This window comes from Equus caballus, chromosome 7 (genome assembly GCF_041296265.1).
Source record: "Equus caballus isolate H_3958 breed thoroughbred chromosome 7, TB-T2T, whole genome shotgun sequence".
In the NCBI taxonomy this organism is placed as follows: domain Eukaryota; kingdom Metazoa; phylum Chordata; class Mammalia; order Perissodactyla; family Equidae; genus Equus; species Equus caballus.
This window is the reverse complement of record NC_091690.1, coordinates 77916846-77941123: the sequence shown is the minus strand read 5'-3', so window position 1 is coordinate 77941123 and position 24278 is coordinate 77916846. Positions and strand designations below refer to the sequence as shown.

At 43.3% G+C, this 24278-nt stretch overlaps 1 protein-coding gene and 1 long non-coding RNA gene across 3 annotated transcripts in view; both read right to left on the bottom strand.

Moving 5' to 3' along the window:
• The window catches only part of DNHD1 (dynein heavy chain domain 1), a 67095-nt gene extending 46245 nt beyond the window's left edge, over positions 1 to 20850 (bottom strand). Inside the window, exons 1-10 of one of the 2 annotated variants that reach the window (XM_070274589.1) lie at positions 20788 to 20850; positions 20309 to 20381; positions 19216 to 20053; positions 15606 to 15779; positions 10830 to 11033; positions 10639 to 10749; positions 8897 to 9053; positions 816 to 1070; positions 570 to 707; positions 385 to 436 (exon numbers count right to left, since the gene is read on the bottom strand). In XM_070274589.1, the coding sequence (XP_070130690.1) occupies positions 385 to 436; positions 570 to 707; positions 816 to 1070; positions 8897 to 9053; positions 10639 to 10749; positions 10830 to 11033; positions 15606 to 15779; positions 19216 to 20053; positions 20309 to 20372 (1993 nt within the window). In that variant the 5' untranslated portion in view covers positions 20373 to 20381; positions 20788 to 20850. The remainder of the gene's footprint in view (positions 1 to 384; positions 437 to 569; positions 708 to 815; positions 1071 to 8896; positions 9054 to 10638; positions 10750 to 10829; positions 11034 to 15605; positions 15780 to 19215; positions 20054 to 20308; positions 20382 to 20787) is intronic. The other variant, XM_070274590.1, reaches the window with a different exon arrangement.
• A 1860-nt stretch (positions 20851 to 22710) lies between these two features.
• Positions 22711 to 24278, bottom strand: LOC138925195 (uncharacterized). Its single transcript, XR_011441088.1, has 2 exons — positions 24140 to 24278; positions 22711 to 24029 (listed from the first exon to the last, which is right to left on the bottom strand). It is a non-coding gene; the product is annotated as an uncharacterized lncRNA (long non-coding RNA).

Below are 24278 nucleotides of genomic sequence, written 5' to 3'. Positions count from 1 at the left end.
ATACTGAATAAGCAGGGTTCGTCAAACGAATACAAACTAACGTAGCAATCAAATTCAACAGTAAATGAAACACCCTTATGACATTAGTGAAACACCACATGGAGTTTGGATGAACCAGAGGAAGGACAATGTACTCACTCACAGTCTTTCATACACCCCTCAATACACTCAGATGAATGCATACACATAGACATAAGCACAGGCATGAGCAAGCAAAAACATACCCCCACCCTTCTACTCCTCAACACATGTGTGCAGCACCCAGGGTAGAGCTGCTCCATCCACACCCAAGGCCTGACTCTACGGCCATGCCACTAGCACAGTGCATGTGCCATTCCCCCTCCTTCCACCCTTCCCACCTTCTGCCTAGGTCTCCTTAAATACCTTCAGGACACAGGGAATCCCAGTGGGTCTTCAGGTCTGCAGATTGCATTACCTTCAAGCCAAAGGATGGAGAAGGGGCAGAAATGGAAAACAAGGAGGGTTCAGACTAGGCTGAGAGCTTCTGATTACACAGAGTATAGGAAGTGGGAATTCCTACAGCCAGCCCACTGCCCAATCCAGAATACCTTCAGGGCAGAGGACTTGACAGACTGTAGGCCCCCCGTTAGAATCTGGATTATACTTTCAATACAGGGCTCATGAGACAGCTGGCCACAATTATCAAAGACCAGCTGTGCTAAGAGAAAGGGATTCTGCCTTGGAGCCTGTAAAAAAGGGCCAGGAGAGGTCATGGGGCTAGATGTCAGTATCCGCTCCCCTCCAGCTTGCCCTTGACTGCCTGCCCACCTCCAGATGCCACCCCTCCACCTCACTTGCAGAATGTTGGCCACAAAAGAGGTTATCTCCTCCTCTATGATAGACACGAGGCTCTGGCAAATCATGTAGTCCACTAGGCGGGCCAACCGTCCCAGCTGCAGCAACCAGGCCTCTGCCTGCCTCAGCTTCTGCTCCAGCTGCTGGCGCTGTACCCTCTGAAGGTATATGGAGCCTTGGCTTGCCCTGATCCTCTTGCAGTTTTTCACTCGCTCTTGCAGGCCCTGTTGCATGTGATATGTGTCCTCATGAACCTGTCAGTGTAGAGAGTGGAAAATTCACTGGAGAAAGAAAACTCCACTGGGGATGGAGAGCAAACCAGCCACCCACTGGTCTGTGCAGAACTCTCCGGTTTTGGAGCCTGAAACCTAGAACCTAGATATGCACACGGTGGGCTGCTTTTTAGTAGAGATTAGGCTTAGAAATCTTTAAGTGACTAGAGAAGATGTAAAACAGAGAAAATATATTGAGAGGCCACATGTGTTAATTTGATAGACCAGGCCTGTCTACTAAAAGCCCCTAGGGTAGAACTCAAACAGAAAATCTGTGCATGTGTAAATAGAGAGGTTCACAATGCACAGATTAGACAAAGAAAGAGAAGAGATTGGATAAGTAGGGCTCAGCAATAATTCCAGGATCTGGACTCCAATCATTAGGCCCGGGTGTTGTGGCCTGCTGACTAGCACAATACTGCCTTATGTGATAGTTTGATAGTAGAAGCTCTCTGGGTACTGACACAGACTTTCTATTGGGGGATGGGGAATATGGGATAAAAGTCTGGAAACCTCTTTCTGGGTTCTTCTCACATCTGGGAGGTTCCTCAGCCTACAAAGGCTGCTGACAGCTGCCACCTCTCTGGGCCTGTCCTGTTCAGGAACAGAGGGCAGACACCAGAAAGATATGCTTAGCCAGATGGACCTTTTGTCCTTGCTGCTCTCCTGTCCTTTTCGATGCCCAATAAAGCTTACGATTAGAATTAATTCTTGCCTGTGAATTGTCTTCTGCTAATCCTGAGCTCAAATCCCAGTCTTCTGAGACCCAGACATAAGGTAGTTGAGGCCTAAACTAGGTGCATCATACACAATCATGCCCTCAGACCTGCTGAGATGTCCTCTTCCGTGATCTAGCAACACCCTCAATACCCAGTGCTTCCCACTTCGTAGCCCTTAGTCCAGTGCATCATCATTATCTAGTTACTTGTGTGACTCATTCACTACAGATGCTCCTTGACTTACAGTGCAGTGGGGTTAAACCAACCACATCGAAAACATCCTAAGTCAAAAATTCATTTAATATACCTAACCTACCGAACATCACAGCTTAGCCTAGCCCACCTTAAATGTGCTCAGAACACTTATGTTAGCCTACAGTTGGGAAAAATCATCTAACGCAAAGCCTATTTTATAATAAAGTGTTGAATATCTCATGTAATTTATTGAATACTGTACTGAAAGTGAAAAACACAATGGTTGGATGGGTACTCATCCAAAAAACACTGGCAACACAGTACAGCGTAGAATATTGCTTGTTTACCCTTGTGATTGTGTGGCTGAGTGGGAGCTGCGCTCACTGCTGCTGTCCAGTGTCACAAGAGAGTATCATACTGCATATAGCTAGCCCAGGAAAAGATCAAAATTCAAAACTCGAAGTATGGTTTCTACTGAATGCGTATTGCTTTCACACTATCATAAAGTCGAAAAGCCGCAAGTCAAACCACCGTAAGGCGGGGACCATCTGTACATTGTAAATTCTTCAAGGAGGAGGCCTCTGTCACACCTTATTTCATTTACTCTACTGCTTAACACAGTGCCTCGTATGGGTAGTTCTACAGTAAATGTTTGTAAAAAAGAATGTATCACCTCACATTGAAAGGGCTTACTGAGTGTCAATTAGAATAAAACCATACAAACAACAACAACAACAATAGTTACTATAACAGAGCATAATCAGTCACAATTTTAAAACCTCACCACTAGGGGCAATATCTTCAAAGTTCCGAAGAGATTTTTTTAAACCCAGAATTCCGTATCTAGCCACAGTGTCACTGAAGTTTGAGGATAAATAAAGACATTTTTAGATATACAAAGACTACAAAAATTTACCATCCACAGATTCTCTCTGAAAAAAAAAATAGTATATTTCTGACAGAGGAAAATGAATACAAGAGGATAAAGTGGTCTATAAGAAGCTTTGATGAGCAAAGAAACTTGTAAAACATATTGTTAATTATAAATGGGTAGGCTATAAAATAAGAATGTTTGTAACAATCCAGAATTAAAATTTCAGGAGATATCAATATAAGCATAATAGGAAGGGTGGAGGGTGGAGAGAGGAGAGAAAGGGAATGAGGAGAATGCTGAGGTACTTATTCTGCTTGGGAGAAAGATATGGAGACAAATTCACACTTGGCATTCATTCATTCAACAAATCTTCACTGAGCACATACTATATGCCACCCCTATAATATAGAGATATACTAGTGAATGAAGTAGATAAAAATCCTTACCCTCTGTGGTGGGGGAGTTGGAAACAGAAAAAAATACAATGAACATAATAAGTAAGCAATTTATATTCTATGCAAAAAGGTGATAAGTGTTATTTAAAAAAAAAAACCCCACAGAGCAGGGAAAGAGGGATGAGAAGTGCTGGTGACAGTGGGCTTTACAATTTTAAACAAGGTGACCAGAGAAGGCCTCTCTGAGAAGGTGCTTTTAGAAAAAGACATGAAAGACACATTGTTATAAAATGTAAGTTGAACAGCTACAACTGTTGGACAAGGGTATAAATATCTTACATATGCATTCAGCTGCAAGTAAGAGAAAACTAGAAGAAACGCGGCTTGAGCAAGTAAAAGGTTTATTTATTTAATGCAATAAGAAATCCCTGGATGGCATATTGGCCCAATAACATCAATCAGAACAAAGCTCCTTCTGTCTTCTTCCTCCTCCATCCTTAATATGACTTTCACCCTTATCATGGTGAGATGGCTTCTCTATCACCAGGAATTTCATCTAAGGGTCAGACAATAAGACAGGAGTAAAGGTCCAAAAAGACATTCTAGTTGAATTTGCCTGTTTTAAAGTTTTCCAAGTGACTTCCATTTACATTTCATTGCCCAGAACTGAATTACATGGCTTCCTCCAGCTAGCAGTCTATGAAAAGAAACAAAATCAACATTCTAAAACTAAGAAAGATGAGTAGGCACTGAGTAGTTCCTGGGCAACAACAAGAAGAATAAAATGTATAATATCCCAATCGTTAGAGGACAATAACATCAACAAAAAGGTAAACAATCCAACAAAAGACAAGAAACACAGGAAGAATCAAATAGAAACCATAGGAAATAGGAAACACCAAAACCAGATGGGAGAAGTAAGTCCAAACCTATCAGTAGTCACAATAAATGAGATAAGCTTATTGCAAGACAGATCTTCAGACTAAATGTTTTCCAGCTATTTGTAAGAGATACACATAAAACAAAACAACAAAGGAAGACTGAAAACAAAGGGATAGAAAGAGATGGATCAAGCAAATGCTTGATGCTCTTAACATCAGACAAAAGAGATCTCTAGTAGAAAAGCAGTAACAAGAATGAAGACTTTTTCATATTAATAAAGTCTCCAGGAAATATTATTATGAACCTTTATGCACATTACAGCATGATTTTGAAATACATGTTCCAAAATGAAAGATCAAGGAGAAATTAATAAATGTACAGTCATAGGAGGGGATTTTTAACATATATCTCTCAGAAACTGAAAGATAAAGTGGGTAAGAAAAACAATTGTAGCTATAGAATATTTGAATAAAACACTGAATAAGCTTGGTCTAATTTCTTAGGTTGGGTTCCCTAGAAGCAGAGCCTGAGACAGGAACTTGGGGAAATGAGATTTACTGAAGGAATAATCTTTAGGAAACAAACCTCTAAGGGTGGGAGGGAAGTAAAACAAGGAGGGGACAGCGCCAAGCAAGGTACAGCGAAGGTGGTTCTTGGTCTGATGCGAAGGGGAGATGGCTTTGGAATGTACATCATATTGTAGAGTTGTCCCACCACAAGACAAGGAGCCAGAAAAACAAGTCCACATGAAACTGGAAAGGGAATGGGAAAGCTGTTCCACATGAAAGAGACTGAAGAGAAGTGACTGCTAAATGCAACGCATGATTCTGGATTGGATCCTGAAGCAGGAAAAAAACATAGCAATAAAGAAAATTATTGGAATAATTGGCAAATTTTTAATAAGACTGTGGGTTAGATAACAGAATTGTATCAAAGCAAAATTGCCTAATTTCTGATGACTGTACTAGAGTCATAGAGGAAAATGTCCTTGTTCTTATGAAAAACACACTGGCATACATAGGGGTAACGGGACTTGACATCTACAACTTACTCTCAAACAGTTCAGAAAAATAATGTATATGCATAGAAAAAGAAAGAGCATAGGTGATAAAGTAAATGGGACAAAATAACAATCTGGGTAAAAGGTATATGAGAGTTTATTACACTATCCTTGCAACTCTCCTAATAAGTTTGAAATTATATCAAAATAAAAAGTTACACAGAAAGAAAGAGGAAGAAAGAAAGAGGAAGAGAGGAAGGAAGGGAGGGAGGGAGGGAGGCAGTGAGGGAGGAAGGAGGAAAAACGGTTTACCCCAGAAAGGCAAAGGTGGTCTAACACTGACAGTTTGCCTTATTAATAGACTAAAGGAAAAAAATCCCATCATCATCTAAATAGAAGCAGAAAAAAAATGACTGGACAGAATTCAACTCCCATTCATGATAGAACCTTATAGCAAACTAGGAATCAATGAGAACTTCCTTAAAAATTGACAAAGGGTATCTACCAAACGCTCACATTTAATATCTTTATTTATTTAACATTTCAAATCTATTCTAGTTATTAGTAATGCTACAGTTTAATGGGCAGCAGCGTGCTTTTATTCAGCGCAGATCACAAGCTTGCTTCTCTAACAATACAGTCGACTAGCTGGGATGATTACTGATCTTCTCCTTCCCTACTTCCACCCCTTTGGGGGGACTGCCAATAGGAACAGGTTCCATTCCCGTCTACATAGCAGCACAGACTGTGGCTCCACATATTGCATGTGCTTGTCTTTTCACTCTTTTTATGGTGCTTTTTTAAAAGTTAATTTTAATATAGACAAATTTATTAATTGTTTTATTGTTTAAAATTTTTATATTTTGTTTAAGAAATCCTGAGATAAAAATATTATTGTATATTGCCCTGTGAAAGCTTTCTGGATTGTCCTTTCACAATTATGTCTTTTTATGCACCATAAATTAATATTTGGGTATGGTGTAGCAACTATTAGAAAAAAATAATGTTTTAAAATACCATTGGGGCTGGCCCCGTGGCCAAGTGGTTAAGTTCGCGCGCTCCGCTGCAGGCGGCCCAGTGTTTCGTTGGTTCGAATCCTGGGCGCGGACATGGCACTGCTCGTCAGACCATGCTGAGGCAGCGTCCCACATGCCACAACTAGAAGGACCCACAACGAAGAATATACAACTATGTACCAGGGGGCTTTGGGGAGAAAAAGGAAAAAAATAAAATCTTTAAAAAAAAAAAATACCATTTACAATAACAACAAAAAAATATCAAGCATCCAGTAATAAACCTAATGAAATACATTCAAGACCTCTACTGGAAACCTATAAAACCTTGTTAAAAGAAATTAAAGAAACGAAAATAAATAGAGATCAAATGTTCACAGATTAGGAAATGAAAAATTGTCAAGATATCAGTTCTCCCCGAAATTGATCTATAGATTCAAAGCAAGCCAACAAAATAATCCTTTAAACTATTTTGTGGAGATTAATAAGCTGATTCTAAACTTTGTATGGAAATTCCAAGAACCTAGAGTAGTCAGGGAAATCCTGAAAAACAAAAAATTGTAGGACTTACAATACCAGATATCAAGACTTATCATAAAGCTACAATAATTAAGACAGTTGTGACTTGAAAAAAAGATAGACAGACCAATAGAACAAAAGGAAGTCCAGAAATAGACCAACACATATACAATTGCCTGATTTAATAAAAGGACACCACTGTAATTAAGTAGGGGAAAGGACAGGCTTTTCAATAAGTAGGAAAAATAAAACTTGACTGTCACCTCACATCATACATAAAATTTAATTTGAAGTGAACCACAGAACCATTTCTAAACGTGAAAGAAAAGGCAATAAAATTTCTTTGGGGTAGGCAAAGTTTTCTTAAACCAGGACTCAGAAGGTACTAACCAAAAATATTGATTAAATGAACTTTATGAAAATTAGGAAGTTCTGCTAATCAAAAGACATCATTAAAATAGTAAAAAGGTAAGTCACAGACTGGTAGAAAATACCTACAATACATACATATATTTGATACATATTATATATAAAGAACTCCTACAAATTAATAGGAAAAAAACAGGCAACCAATAAAAATGAGCAACAGAGTTAGACACTTCACAGAAGAGGGTAACAAAATGGCCAATAAACATATGAAAAGATGCTCAACATCATTTGTAATCATAGAAACACAAATTAAAACCACAATGAGATATCACGGTAAACCCACCAGTTCGGCTACAGGTAAAACTCTGACAATACCAAGCGTCAGTGAGAAGACAGGACAACTGGAAGTCTCCCATGCAGTTGGCAGGAATATAAACTGGTACAACCACTCTAAAAAACTGTCTGGCACTGCAAAACATACATATACCCTATTCCAGCAATTCCACTACTGGCATAAATACCCCAAACAAATGAGTGCTTATGTCCACCAACAGATATGTACGACAAAGACATGTTCAAGGCAGCATTATCCATAATAGTGAAAACCTGGAGCCAATCCAAACGTCCATCGATAGGAGAATTAACAAATAAATTGTGGTACATTCATACAGGGAAATACTACATAGCGTACAAAAGAGTGAACCACTAGTACCTGAATATTAAGGATAAATCTCACTAATAGAATGTTGAGTGAAAAAAAAGGTGGACAGAAAAGAGCACATGCTGTCTGATTCCATTTAAATAAAATTCAAAATCAGACAAAAGTAATCTCTGGTGACAGAGGTCAGGGTAGTGGTTACCTTTGGGGGCATTGACAATTGAGGAAACAGAGAGCTGGCTGAGGTGCTGGAAATGCTCTACACCCTGTTCCAGGTAGTGGTTACATGGAAGTATACATATGCAAATATTTCAAAACTGTACACTTAAAATTTGTTTACTGCATGGAAACAATCTCTTAATAAAAAGAATAACTACTGACTATAAAAATTATAACTATTTTTGTGACATTAAAATAAAGGTGGGATTTATGAACTGGGAGGTAGAGAAAGGCTGTAGAGCAGCTCACCCCCACCTTCTGCCCCATTCAGCTTAGTGCAATGGCAGATCCAGCTGTTATTGTCTGGAGGCTAAAGGCCATTTCCCCGTATGAACATACCAAAGGCCTTCACATCACTTTTCACTTTCACAAAATCTGGGTGGGTTCCCTCTCTTGGAACTGGACTATCTGTAGACAAAGATTAGTCGGAGAACTGTGTGAATATCCAGCCCCACCTGACAGACAACAAACTGTAATGGTAAGTCCTGGGCAAGAGGCAAGTACACAGCAGGGCCTCCCAGGGCCCTAGACAGGAGGCATGTACCACAGATGCAAAGCAGGCGTAATTAGGAAGGACACCATCACTGGATGCTTCCACCAGCCACAGCGGCCTGCCAAAGGTTTAAGATAGGTTCAAAGATAAGCCCAGCAGCATGAAAGATCAGGATTCCAACTCTCAAATTCCGTAATGCTTCTGGCTCAAACAACTGAAAAAATAGACATTATGTTCCTTCTCCTCCCTGCTCAAGGCCAGGACCAACCTTCAGGGAAAGGTTGAGTCCAAGTCTCTGCCCATCTGTTACTGATCCATCCACCCAGAGCAGAGACTGCTGTTGCCGGGCTCTGAGACAACTGCAGGGTCCAGGCCACCCAAGGGATCCCAGGAGAACTTAAGCCAAGTAGAGGCTGGAACTCTAGTGAGCTCAGCTTGGAGAAAATGTTGACAATAGACTAGAACCTCTTACCAGTCGAAGGATGGATGCGCAGAGGTGCAGGCAGCGCTGGAGCACCCGCAGAGCCTTGTGCTTCTCCTTGGCCAGAGCCCGCTGCAGATCTAGCAGCTCATAGGACCGATCTGGCTCCTGGGGGAGCCAGGACACGGAGTGCAGCTCCTGCAGAAGCCTGGAATCAAGGGTTAAGCTGGTCAGAGCTGACATCTCGGCTCTCTTTCCTTGGACACCTTTGACTTCTTCCTAGCCCAGCTCACCTCAGAATAAGCAAAAGTTGAGAAAGGTTATAATATTCCCAGTGACCAACAGTGACACCTTCTGCCTGAGAGTTCTTTGGAAGAATTCAAGCCCAGGAAGTTGCTGGCTGGGGAATTCTTTGGGAATGGCCTGGAGTATGTGCAAATGTTTACATGAGTGATCTTTCTGCCAGAAGAGAGGGTCAAATAGATCCTAAGATCTGACTTAGGAGGAGAGATTACAGAGGCTTCTTCCCCTGGAATAGGGCAAGCTGAGGACCCTAAAAGTCTCGATGAACAGGTGAGTTTTAGGATCAAAGGTGATGAACCTCCACCTTCCAAATGGGCTGACCATCCCTGAGGAAACCCATTTCTGTTACCCACTCCCCCACCACCCACCCTGAGAACTCCACATCTCTAAACATCCTTGAAAAACATGAAAGACTCCATTTAAGCAGAAGATGATCATAATGGGTGTCATTTATTCAGTACCAATTAAGAGGCACTGAACATGGTACTTCATATTCAGTCTCATTTAACTCTCACTACAGCTGTGTAGCAGAAATCTTTATCCTGAGTTTTCAGATCAGGAAACGGAGGCTCAGAGAGTAAAGCCCGTGCTAGTATTCAGGATTTAAATTCAGATCCAGCCTCCAAGCTCATACGTTTTTAATTACACCATGATGATTAGGTTAGACTGGAAGATGCCTAGAGCAGAGGTTGCAAACTACTAGCCCATGGGTTTTCATATTATGTACCACTAAGAGTTAGCCAGCACAGCGTTTTAATAAAAACTTGAGCTAACCAAAAATTAAGAAATTTTACAACAAAGTGTGGATTTCTAGGAAATCCTGAAAATAAGGTGGCTGACATGCTGGAGCCATACTCCCAATGGCAACAGTCAATTGGAACTGAGTAGTGACTGTCCTCTTTAGATGTAATCTCCAGACTGCAGTCCCCACACTCCCTAATGTCTTGCACCTAACCCAATGCATTTCTTCTTTAGCTCCTGTTGGGTCCCATAGGTGTTTGAGTTCACAACTCCTATCACAGAAGATAACTCAAGAGGCTGAGGAGTACAGAGAAACCAAGAAAGTACTGAAAATAGGAATAACTAAGCTTTTCCAAAAAAAGAATCCAAGAAATACCATGGAAAGAGCAGAGAGTTCAGATTCAAACACCTGAATTAGAGTCCCAGATTTGATACTTAATAATTGTGTGATCTGGGGCAAGCTGATGTAGGAATATGTAATTACATGGAGATATGTTCAGAATGAATTATTCAGAGAAAAAAACTAGTTACTTAATAATATGCAAAGTATGTGATATATATGTGATAGAAAAAAGACCACAAAAGTAGGCAACAAAATGTTCATAGTAGTTATTTATGGGTGGTGAGATTAAAGATTTTTCACCTTTGTGCTTTTTTGTATTTTCCAAATTTTCCACAAGAAACATATTATTACCTTTTATAAAAATTACTTTAAAAAATCCATTTAAGTTGTGTTTTGAAGACCTCACCTGCTAATATGGAGCAGCCCCGTTCCAAAGTGGGGCACAGCACAGAGCAGATGCTTCTCTAGGAAAGTCCGACGCCATTGCAGCCCCTGCAACTTCATACTCTTCTTCCAACTGCAGATCAGAAGGCAGGGACAATGTGCCACAGCTCTCTGCAACACTTCCCCCCAAATTCCATACCCATCATCACCTACCAGGCCAAGGCCTTGCGTAAGAGGCAATACTTGAAGAATGGAATGAACTGGAGTTGTTGCCAAAGGACAGAGTGGCGGTGCCAGGTTCCCAGTGTCATTGTCTCACTGCCCTCCACAGGATGTACATGTAGGATCCCAAAGGGAGAGAAGATGTAGTGCTCAGGATTCACCTTGTTTGGTGGCACCACCGTCAGGCTGTAGGGCCTTTAAAAGAAGAGCTCTGATCAGTGGCAGCCCTAGGAATTTGAGAAGACTTCAGGAAGGGACAAAAGAAGGACAGGGAGATGAAAAAAGGAGGCAGGAAGGAAGGCAGAAGAAAAGGGGAAGAGAGGAAAGAGAGACGAAGGATCTTCAAACTAGAAAGATGGAACAAATGTTATTACGAAGAAATGGAAGCCAAAGATAGATAGGAAGAAAGAAAAAGGCACCTAGCCAGTTCCAAGAAGTTCCTATCTCCAAACCCAGATACGTTACATCCCATCAAATCTAAGATACTATCAGTTGTAAGATGCAGCACTTTTTTTTATGAAACACTAAAATAAAACTGCTGCCAATACGATACTCCACCAATTTGTAAGAAGCATCGCAATTTCAGAGATGTTGAAATGTGAAAAAAATGTGCATTTTAGAAATGATAAAATACATATATCCCTAAATACTGAAATAATATGCAGAGATAATCACGGAATGCTGTTTAGAGTAACCGAGAATGAGGAAAAGCAGGGGGCAACTAAAAGGCCAGACACAGGCCATTAAAGAGGAAACCTGCAACCTCGTGAGCCAGACTCGTTCATGTCTCCAGAGCCACTTTAAAGTCCTACAAGTTCTCCTACTTCAGTGAGATGCACCTACAGCCCACATTACGCACAATTTATGTGGAGCTGTATAGTAGTTGAATGTAATTGCAGTAGACTAGCATAATGCTATGGGCACATTTAACAAAGCATGTATTAATTTTTATTTTGTAGTTTTCTTTTCATAACTTGGAGCCAGTAATATTTTTAAGTATTAAATATATTTTAAAGCTCTTTAAAAGCTGTATGTCCTAGGTCTTATGCCTATAATACCTAAGAGAAAAAATGGGTCTCCTCTATATCTCATTTCTCTCAACTCTCTAGAATAGGTTATTAAGCAAATAACTTGAGTATTGGATAGATACCAGAATGATCTCACTAAGTCAAGTCATACAAAATTTTAGTTCATTCCTGATAAAGTGACTAGATCTTCTGGAGTATTATTTTCCCCAAATTACAGATGAGAAAACTGAAACAAAGAGAAGTTATAACTTTGCCTAAGGTAGTTAAGAGAAGAATAGAGGATTTAAAACCAAATTTACCTGACTCAATCCCCCTCTCTTAACCACTGGGCCATTTGGCTTCCATAGGATAGCTTCCTATCCTAACTGGGCCCTGGCTCTCCCAAGGGGACACTCCTTTCTGCATGAATTTCTGGATGGAGGCTGCTCTTTCTGCACAGGGCCAGAAATTAGAGAGCAGTCTCTTCACTTCCCACGGCTCCTTTGGGGAATATTCACTTATTCTACAAATGCTTATGATGCCAAGCACTGTGTCAGGCACTGAGGATACAGCAGCGAACAAGAAAAATCCAGTCCTTGACTTCATGAAACTCAGTTAAACCATTATCAAGTTCCCCTCTGTCCAGGTGCTGTGATGGGAGATGAGGACATAAAGAAAACTACTACATAGTCCTTGTCCTCAAAGGATGCAGATTAATTGGAGCATTAAGTGATGTTAGAGAGTAAATGGGGCAAGTCAAGATCTTCCTGAGTCCCAGATCCATATATTCAACTGATGCCAAAACACCTCACACTCTATGTCTGCACATATCTGAGACACAGCAAGTTCTATACTGAACTGATCATTTACTCCCTCCAAATCTGTTCCTATTTTGGGTAATTCATTCATTCATTTAACAAATGTCACTAAGTTTCTATTCTATGCTAAATTCTTCTAAGCCCTGAGAATACATTGCTAAATATAACAAAACAAACTTCTTGCCCAGGTAGAGCTCTCATTCTACTGGAGAAGAAAGACGATAAACATAGAGGGGAGGATGGGGGAAGAGGAAGAAAAGGAGATTGGCAGTGCCAGGGGAGGAGGGAGTGCAATTTTAGATGCGGGGGAGAAGGTGGGGAGGTGATAGTTGAGCAAATACTCTAAGGAAGTGAAGGAATAAATTCGTAGGCAAAATCCCTAAGTATGAATCAAAATCTAGGACAAATACAAGAAAAATTTGATAAATTCAAACACACTGAACAAAACCCTGTTACATGGCAAATAAACATACAAAATGCAACAATAAAGGCCAGGCTCCTACTTTTGCTGATGGTACACTAGAAATTTGGACCAACACTCCCACTTGAGAATAACTAGAAAAGTTAGGCAAAAAATATCTGGATAAAATATGAAAATCATCTGTGTGAATGCATCAGATAACCCACAAATCAAATCCCATGGGCTTTGGGTTGGGACCCTGGTTACAATATCAGTTGAACCAGAAAACACTTCCCTCCTTGGTCAGGGCCCTGAACTACAACTTCTGTTCTTCAGCTTTCTGAGTCTCAGCTCCTCTTCTCAGACTCTAGGAGCATATAGTAAAACTGACACACAATTGCCTCTGCTGGAATTGACAGGCGCCTCTGTTTGGGGAAAGCAGCACCAAATGCTAAACTCACTTCCCTGGGTTCCTCCTTTGGCAGATGTTGGTCCTGTAATTATTCACTTCTTTTTTAGTTCTCTTGCTCATGGTTTCTGGTCTTTCTATGTACCTAATTATCTTTGATTGTGCTGCTTCTCTGATTATGACTGAGTTGATAGTTTAAAGTCTTAAGCTTGTAATTTTCTTTCTGTAACTCTCCACCATGGTCAACAGGCATCCCATCCCACACTGCTACTATTACTATCATTACTGCCAGGCAGTCAAGCATAGTAGTCACGAGGTGTCAGTAGGTAGTTCATCATATTCAACCACAAGTGATAATTTAATTATTTGTGATGTCACTACATGTCCTGGATTACTTGTATCCTATTTCCCATTAGCAAGGAGTTCGGCATTGTTCAAGGCCAAGGTCATTACCAAAACAATATCAGAATCCCATATTTGAGGATCATTTCCTGGGACCACTTATGTATCAGTTAGGGGCCAGTCAGGAAAACAGAAACTGTACTAGGCATTTCAACAAAGTGAATTAACAGACAGAATGTGTTTTTTTAAAAGGTGTCAGAGGACTGAAAAAGCAAAAATGGAAGACTAAGGTAGCACAGAAATAAGAACTGCCGGAAATGGATGCAGCTTCAGAACTAGAGGAACAAAGAGAAGAGGTTTGGGTTCTTAGAAGCTATGAGCTTAGAGGAGGGGCTGGTAGAGTTGGGACTTGGATTTCTAAGGAGATGCTGCCTGGCTGCTATCAGTGCCTAAGGAGTTTGGAAGAGGGGCCTTGAGAGTTGAGACTCAGAACTCTAATGGGAAGGTGCCACCCAGCTGGTGTGTGTACCTCTCAGGATCATGAAGAAGCTGATTTAGAAAGTGCCTGCTGCTGCCGGGGTGAAGGACCATTTCTGGGGCAACGCTGACAGGAAGAGCAAGCAAAGGAAGAAGAAAGTCTCTTCTCCTCTGATCCTGCTGTCCAGTCTCTTTCTAGCGCCCCCATTAATCAAACCTAACAGGAGGCCAGCTGGAAAAGGAGAAATGGAGTTTGCAGAGTCTCATGCCCAGTATCACAAAGCAGAGAGAGAAGAGTAGAATTACAGCCAAGAGACAATTGCTTAATAACTGACACAATGCTCTCAGCAAATGTTTGTTAAATAAATTGATCAGTAAATGAATGGATGATACAGATCATTGGTGCTACCTAAGTTCAGAAGAAAGAGATCAGTATATGCAGGAAAGAAGGCTCTCTCTGGGAGAGTGTATCAGATGTGGCTTAAGAGCACGGACTTTTAAGATAGTCCTGGGTTTAAGTCCTGTTTCCACCACTTACTATGTGTCTTTGGACAAGTTACTTAGGCTGTCTATGAACCAGTCTACTCATCTCATGTATGGAAATAACAATAGCACCTAGCTGGTAGGTAAGAATTAGATAACACACGTCATGTGTTAATTACCACAATGCCTCATATATAGAAAAGCTTGATTAACGCTAAGTATTACTATTATTTCTGGGAAGAGATGGGACTTTCATTGGGCCTTTAAAACTAGGTAAGATTTGGATCTAATGGAAGAAAGTGAATGAATGCCTCTTGAGTCATGTGGAATGAAGAGACTTGTTTTTATAGCCCCAGAGATAAAACTAGGACCAGGAGGTAGAGGTTAAATAAAGCAGATTTTGGTTCAGTCTAAGGAATGGATGCCTTGGGGGAACACAAAGCTTCCTTGACTGTAAAGATTTAAACAAACACCTGGTTTTTACATTGGAGTTGGAAGAGATCACCATTAAATTCCCTTCTGAGGTGATGATCAAATGTTTCTATCATTCTAAGACAGAATAAAGAAGACAGAGCAAAAAGTAAAAAAGGATGACTAAGATGAAGGGGTGTGAGAGCAAAGGGGTCCAAAGACGAGGTGCAGAGTGGAGAAGAGGAGGCTGAGGAGAAGGGAAGAGGGCGGAAACTGGGAGACAGAGAAGAAATGAGAGGGGAGAATGAGAAATGAGAAGGATAGGAGAAGAGCACGTGTGGAGAGGAGGAGGGAAGATGGCAGGGGAGGAAACCAGGGAGTGTGGGGAGTAGGAGAAGGGGTCTGGGCAGAGGCACTCACCTAAAGTACCGGCTGGGAGCCACATTGAGGTAGAGGAAGTGGATCTTCTTCAGGCACCTCTCTGCCTTCAAAATGGTCATCACCTGGCTACCCAGCAGGGAAGTCTGAGGTACAAAGCCAGTGCTTCCCCTACGGAAGGGCTTCTCCCCAGGAACTTCAGAGTCAAGCTGAGGCCTGTATGATAAAAAATCAGGAGAGAAGAGGCAGAGCAAAGAGGTCAGGTTGCTACTGTTGGCCAGTGAGAGGAGGAGCTAGATCAGGTGACTGAGAGTACCTGATTTGGCACTGTCAGAGCCTGTCTACTGCCACTAAGGTGTCCACAGACTGAGCAAATGCAGTGCATGATGCAACACACAGGCAGCTATACTCACACAGACCTGTGCATGAACCACTCCCCTTTCTGATAAATGAATAATCATTCTAGATTAATTGTGATTACTATGAAGTCAGTATTATACGATATTGAGCAAAAGTAATGGGAATACTTTGTTTTCCCAACTCGTTTTCCCACCTTGCCAGCCCACAGTCCCTGATTTCTCCTCTCTGACAACCTTCCTAACCTTCTAGATCTCCTATCTTTCCTCCCATTATACCTGCTTTCCAACTCTGCATGATCTCCATGCCTGTGACTCTTTCTTGCTCTTCCCCCAACATCACAACCTCTAGTTTCACATCATTTCCTTTCCAGCCAGGATCCAATGGTGCATCCTTCAACCCCTCATCCTTTGATAACGTCAATCCTCTTACCCTTCTACCACATCAGTCAACAAAACTGATATGGGAAAATTAATTATCCAAGAAACTGGAAGTTAATTACCTGGACTAAATAATTTTGGTTGGGGTGACCTCAGAGCACACACACACAAAAAAACTCTGAATAACCAAACAGACTTAAACAGGGTATACTAGTGTCTTTAACTGACACAAACCTAGATCAACAGAACAAGTTACCCCAGAGATAATCCTATTCTAAAGTTTATATCAACAATAGGGTTCATGATCTTGATGTTGGATCAGAACATCTTAATAGTGTAATTGCTATTAAAAGTTCATCTTCTCAACCATTAAACTCCTACATGACCTAGGTACATTCAGAGGATCACAGAACCAGGAATATGGGCTCATCTATAGATTCCTGGTATCCGGTCTCAACTGTGGGCTCACTCTGCTCTGATGTCTTATACACGTCCTCAGGCAGCTATCTCTCCTCAGCTGCTATTCCAGACCGCCACCTACCCCCATGCCCAGCCCCGCTAAGCCCCCAGTCCCACCCCTTCTCTGCCTTCTTCCCTGCCCAAAGAAAACTTAGGTTCTCAGCCATGAAATTCCTCAAGTTCAGCTGCCTTCCTACACATTTATCTGCACATACTCGCATCTTAATCTTGTCTCCCAGTTTGAGAGGAAGGAGTGTCCTTTCTTCTCTGCAAGGCTATTCCTCCATTTGTGCTCTGAATCCCTTATTCCCTCTTCATGATGTCTCTCCTTCTTCTTCCCCTTAGCCTATATTTATTCATTGATACTCTATAAATATTTACTGAGCACCCACTTCTCAAGCACTGTCTTAAGGGCTATGAACATCTCTTCATCTTTTTTTTTTTAAAAAAGAGTCCTACCCAGACGCCATTATTCTTTTAATCTGCTGTCCTATTATCGCTCTCTCCCTTTCAAGCCAAGCTTCATGAAAGAATAGTAAAATGCAATTTCTACTTCTTCATCTCCCATTCACTCCTGAATACACTACAATCCGATAGTCTCCTCACAAAACTCCACTGAAACTGCTGTTGCCAATCTTCTCTTTGTTGCTAAATCCAACAAACAATTTTCACATTTTTCTTACTTGCCTCAGTAGCATTTAACACCACTGACTACTCTCTCCTCCTTGAAATCCTCCTCTTATTTCACCTCCTAACCTGTGAGATATTTTGTTAACTCTAATCTAGACCCAGACTCCTCTGACGTGCTTTCCCCCAACTGTACACACGTACACACACACACACACACGTCCCAGGGGAGCAACCAGGGGAAAGGCAGTGTTCTTTGATTTTGTAGCACTTATCACAATTTGTAATTATATTTTACTTGTATCAATTTATTTAACATCCATCTCCCTAACTAAAGTGTAACACCCCAAGGGAAGGGATTGAGTCTGTCTTATTTACTTCTGTATCCTCAGTATCTAGCAGTTCCTGATATGTATTAGGTATCCAATAATACTTGTTGAATGAATGAATGCCTAGGAGGCCAGTCCTGGAGAACTTCATGCAAATTAAGCCACATTAGCTAAGCCTCAGAGATTTACTGCCAGGCCCATAGAGAGGGCAGAGAACTTGACCCCTTCCCAACATCTCTGCCAATTTTCACTTCAATTAAGTTCCCCCAGGAAAGAAAAACTATACGCAGGGCACAGGGCAGGTCTTTGAAGAAGGAAGAGTCTGTGCGGTTATTGAAGGTATAAATTGTTGACTCTGGCCACCTTCCCTCAGGGCCCCAGAAGCCTGCCTATCTGTCCACCATTAGGGCTTCAAGGCTTCAGGAAAAACTTGACCCAGCCATAAACTTAGAGCAAAATCTGAGGAAGCCAACCTTGATTAAAGGTAAAATCACCTTCTTCCCAGACAGTGAATGTGTCACAAACAAGCTGCAAAGCACTTAGAGGAGGCCAGCCACATAGTGGTAAAGTTTGCATGCTCCGCTTTGGTGCCCTGGGGTTTGCTGGTTTGGATGCTGGGCATGGACCTACACACTGCTCATCAAGCCATGCTGTGGCGGCATCCCACATCAAAGACCCAGAAGGACTTACAACTAGGACATAGAACTATGCCTGGGGCTTTGGGGAGGAAAAAACAAAAAGAGGAAGATTGGCAACACATATTAGCTTAGGGCCACTCTTCCTCACCAAAAAAAAGCAAAGCACTTAGAAAATCAGGCCAGAAGATGGGGAGAAATTCCAAGACTAGAGTTAGAGGACCCTCAGAAGAGGGTTCCACAGGCATCCTGAAATCTTGAACAGAGCAATGAGAGCCAGACTGGGGGAAAAAAACATCATTTAAGGGGCCAGGATACCCAGGCTGGCAGGGCAGGCAGAAGGCGCTGGAAAGGTCAGAATGAAAGTCCCCCAGGCAGTGCTGCCAACTCTAATCTATCTTCGAGCTGGCTTCGCCCACATAGGCATGAGTGGGAAGGCCCCTCGGACAAGTACACAGCGAGGAGCACTCTGAGGGAAGGACACAGCATCCAGCATCCAGTACTAGGTGGGGCCAGAGGCAAGGCTCAGGGATTATGAATGAGTGAGAAAAAGAACTAAGCAGGCTTCCAGCACCATCAGAGAAGGAACACTCAAGCTGTTTTCTGAAGCCTTGGCTTCCTCATGACTGACTTTGATTTTCATGAATTTCTGCATTTGCCTATGGGAATTAACACTAAGACCACGGGGTTTATTTTGTAGAACAAAAGGAAGAGAGGAGCAGCCTCCCACTAGCTTGGCTTGGGGTCAGGCAAATTCCTAAAATCAGTATGTAGCTGGCTCTAGACATCAAGTGACCCTAGAGGCACCATCAACTGGCTTCTTTCTCTCCTCTGCTCAAAGCCCCAGACTTGGTCCCTTACTTACTTAGTCTCTCTTCTTGCAACAGGCTCTTCTGCTGCATTGTCAGCGTCACTGCTTTCATACTGTACAGGGATGTCCGTCGCAAGTGCCAAGGGCAGGAGACTAAGACCATCCTGCCACTGGTTCTCTTCCAAGGCCACTTCAGCACCAACAATACCCAGGCTGTGCTGTAGCTCAGGCAGTGTCAATGGTCGCAGCCATGTGGCCAACTCCTCCTTTACTTGCTGCCCACCCCACCGAGCCTGAACAAAAGGGCAGGCTGGATGTGGGTGCCCACGATGGAACCTCTGCCTCTGGGGACAGCAGTCAACATGGGAGGCACTGTCTAACAAAGAGACGTCTTGGGGGAAAGCCTGGTCTACAGCATCTAGTAGGTCCAAATGGAGCTGGGATTGGACCCAAGGTGCCCAGCGGTACAGCTGCTCCAGGAAGGGCAGCAATTCAAGGTGACCGACCAACAGTGCACGATATGGAGGCAGCAGACCCAGCACTGCATGCAGGTAGTGCCAAGCTGCGGGGCTGCCATCCTGCAGGACAGCTGAGAACAGAGTTTTGAGCTCAGCTATCAGGGGCTCCAGCACTGTGGGCTGCCCTGACGGAGTCACTGCCCTCAGGGACTGCCTCTGTTTCCTCTGACAGGCCCATGGCTGCTCTTCTTTGTCTAGGACAAGGACGGAGTGCTGCCGAGATCCAAGGGCTTCAGATGATGCCTCTTCAGGAGACAAGCCTACCCTTGTCCCAGAGACCACGAGGAGCTGGGCATTCAACTGCTGTCGAATTGACCTTGCCCACTGCTCAGGCTCTGACTGCCAGTTCCAGGCTCCTGGCTGCTGGGCCTCACCTGGTTGGCCCAGCCCAGGAGAGAGGCAAGAAAGGGGGCCTTAGGTTCTGGACAGGGGATGGCCAGGGTCTAAGGAATTAGGGGAAATGGATGTAGCTGCAGAGCAGAGCCAGACCAATAGAGGGCCCTTCTTGAGACCCTTACCCCTCCCTTCAGCTTCCCCAAAGACTCTGGTAAGCAGCAGGCCTAGGGCAGAGGTGGGGGCCCTCCCTGTACAAGAGTTCCGGCTGACCGCCCAGGACCCTGTTCCCTCACCTGGCCTAAGGGATACCGGAGGCAAGGGAAGGGAAGACAGAGAGAGCTGCTGATGAGGTTTCATCGGGAGTGCCTGTTGGAGAAACAGACGAACTCAGACTTGGGTCCCAGGCACAGGCTCACTCTACTCACAGCCACGCACACGCAGAGAGACTGGCACACACACGTGTGATCACTCTAGAAGCAAAGTGACACACACAGCAAAAGAGCTCACTCGGAGAACCTCAGTAACAGCAAGGAACCGTCGCTGGGAGTGTAGCCTGGCGACCGCCTGAAGGGGAGGAAGAGGTCACTTAGAGGCAGCAAAGCCCCTATCCCACCCGCCCAGCCCACGGGCTGAAAGCAGAGGAGCTGGCACAGAGAACTACTTGGGGGGCGGGGAGGCAGAGAGCGAGCAGAGCGGAAAAAGAAGCAGAAGACCAGGGCTAGGAGGAAGATGGGTAAGAGGCGGGCTTCGTGGGAGTGTGGGTGCAGGGGACCTTCCTGGGGACAGTGGCGAGAGTGGTCCCAGGGTCGAAGAGAAGTGAATCCGAGCCGTGGACTCACCCGCAGCTCCAACCTCTCCCAGCTGTTAGAACGGTTACGGGATCCGAGATCCTGCGAGGCCCGAGCCTCCGCCCAGAGCACCCGAGAAGCCAGTAAGGGAGGGGCGGGGGTCGAATATCGGTGGGCGGGTGGGTCAAGGGGGCGGGGCGAGCGCAGGGAGGGTAGCGGCTCAAGCCAATCCTGCAGGCTGCTTGCATGCCCTGGGATTATGGGGGCCGCCTGGCTGGGTCTGGGGGAAAGTGACACGGTTGATTTCCTGAGGGCGTCGTGGGCAGGTGTAATCCACGTGCCTATTTATCCATTCACTGAGCGTCTAAGCTAGCACCAGGCACCAATGCTATGTCTTTGGGAACCCCCTACACACACACAAATCCACCTACCCCATCTCACTACCCCCTAAAAAAACCCTGAATAAGGTAAAATCCCTGATCACAGGGAGCTCAAAATGGGAGGTGGGGAGCTGAATGACTTAAAAGAAATTCAGCATGATGGAGTCGCACCTCTGCTATGAAATCCAGATTTGTGTATCCATCTGCCTACTTAATGTCTCCACTTGGATATCTGGTAAGTATCCCAAACTGGAAAACTTAAAATGTCCAAAGCTAGACTCCCAACTGCCTCCCTCAAAAAGAAACCTGCTCCTTTTACTGTCTTCCCCTTCTTGGTAAATGGCAAGTCCATTTTTCCAGTTGCTTAGGTCAAAACCTTGGAGTCACTTTTGACTTCCCACCCTCCTCCCACCCCTACATCCCATGTCTAATCCTTCAGCAAATTGTTGGCTATAGCTTCAAAATATATCCAGAATCCAACTACTTATCACTCCCTAAGAGCTAAACCTTGGTCTAAGCCACTATGATCTCTCACCTGGATTATCCCATAGCCTTGTAACTGGTCTCCCTGCGGCCACCCTTGCCCCTACAATCTCCTCTTTTCAGAGCAGTCAGTGACCCTTTTCAAATACAGGCAGATCCTGTCACTCCTGTGCACAACACTCACTAATGCTTTATCATCTCATTCCCTCAGGTGAAAGCCAAAGTCCCATATGGCCTACAAGTTGCTATCTGATCAGTTGCCAGCTACCTCTGTGACCTTCTCTCCTATTCTCTCTCCCTATTCACTCTGCTCCTGCTGTACCTGGTCACACCAAGCATATTCCCACCTCAGAGCCTACGGACAGCTCTGCTTGTGTTTCAGTTAGGAGACAGACAAGTTTTCTGGGGCTGTGTAACAAATTACCGCAAACTAAGCATCTTAAAAACAACGCTCATTTAGTATCTCACAGTTCTGTAGATTGATGTCCAGCATGGCTTGGCTGGGTTCTGTGCTCAGGGTATCAAAGACCTGAAATCAAGGTGTTGGCTGGGTTGAGTTCTTGTCTGGAGGCTCTGGGGAAAAGTCCTCTTTTAAGCTCATTCTTGTCGTTGGCAGGATTCAGTTCCTTGGGGTTGTAGGACTGAGGTCACTGTTTCCTTCCTGGCCATCAGCTGGGGGCCAGTCTTAGGTCCAGAAGCAGGCTGCCTTCCTTGCATATTGCCTCTCCACCTTCAAGCCAGCAACAGTGCCTCAAACCCAAGATTCTCATACTTCAACTCTTTCTGATGTCCTCTTCTGCAAGCAGTCAGAGAAAATTCCCCGTTTTAAAAAGTTCATGTGGTTATGTCAGGCCCACCCAGATAATCTCCCTTTCTTAGTCAGATATGCCATATAATATAACCTAATCACAGAAGTAAAATCTATCATATTCAGTCCTAGCGATTGTGAAGGATGTGTATACAGGGAGCTGAAATCTTGGGGACCATCTTAAAATTCTGCCTACCACATATATGCTGTAATAACAAAAAGACCCTAAAATACAATGGTTTAAACATGATAGTTTATTTTTTTCTCTCATAGAACTGTCCAAGAATAAGTACTCCAGGGCTAATACGGCAGCCTTTTAGCTGTTCTGCCTTCTCCAAGGCAGTGGTCCTTGTCTCCAAAATCCAAGAGAGTTCACCCCTATGTCTGCTAGGCCCCATCCCGACTAGTGAGATGGGGAAAGAGGAGAAGGCATACCCTTACTTTTAAGGGCACAATCTGGCAATGTGCACATCTCATGATCACATGACACACCTAGCTGCAAGGAAAGCTGTAAAACCTAACCTTTATTTTCAGTGGCCATGTGCCCAGATAAAAGTCAGGGGTTCTAATAGTAAAGGAAGAAGGGGACAGTGGGTAACAGGGGACAACTAGAGGCTTCTACCACACCCTTCTTCCACAGATAGCCCCCAGGCTTACTCCCTCATCTCAAGTCTCTGCTCAAATAGCCCTTATTAGTGAGTTCTTCTCTGACCACCCAGTATAAAATAGCAACACTCTCCCTGCTTTCCTTACTCTTCTCACCCTGCATTATTTTTCTCCACAGCACTTACTACCATCTCATATACTTATTGAATTGCTTATTATCTGTTTCCCCTGACTAGAAACATCAGCTCCATGGTGGCAGAGATTCTGACGGCTCTCTGCTGTATGCCCAGCCCCCAGTGTTAGGCACCAAGAGTAGAAATCAGAAAATATTTGTGGAACAAATGCATAAATGTATGGCAACCTTCATTAGTGAGAAAGAGGATAGACTCTGGGGTCACACTGCCTGGACTGAAAACCTGACTCCACCACTTACTAGTCGTGGGGTATTTTACCTCAGTTTTATTTCTTTGTAAAATGAAGATAATAGTAGTATCTACTTTTTATAGAGTTGTTGTGAGGATTAAATGAGTTAATGCTTAGAACAGAGCCTGGTAATATAAGCAGGTGATATAATTGATACGTGTGAACTGTGTGTTTTTGTTGTTCATGGCACTCACCCAAGTGCTAGTGACATAATGGTGAACAAGACACAATGGGGATCACTGAGGGAACAAACAAGAGCATGGGCAACACTTTCTGGAAAGGGCAAAGGAGTGACAGGGTCACAGGAAGCCTTAAAGTTTAAGGCCTTAGAACAATAGCTTTCTAGATAGACTAGGACAGAAGGGAATCCTGTTCAGCAACCTCTTCTGAACCCTCAACATGCCTAAAAACCTCATTATGTTTCTTTTGTTGGTTCATTCTTCCATTCTGTGCAAAGACTACTTCAAACCTCTGCACTCTCTCATCTTCCATCTTCTGCTTCTTTACTCTCCAATGATAATTTCACCTATTTAAAAAAAAAATTAGATGCTATATCAATCAGAGTTCTCCAGAGAAACAAGACCAATAGGATACATGCATACATACAAAGAGATTTATTTTAAGGGATTGGCTCACACAATTGTGGGGGCTGGCGAGTCCAAAATCCACAGGGTAGGTCAGCATGCTGGAGACTCAGGCAGGAATTAATGTGCAGTCTTGAGGCGGAATTTCTTCTTCTCTGGGAAATCTCAGTTTTTGCTCTTAAGGCCTTCAA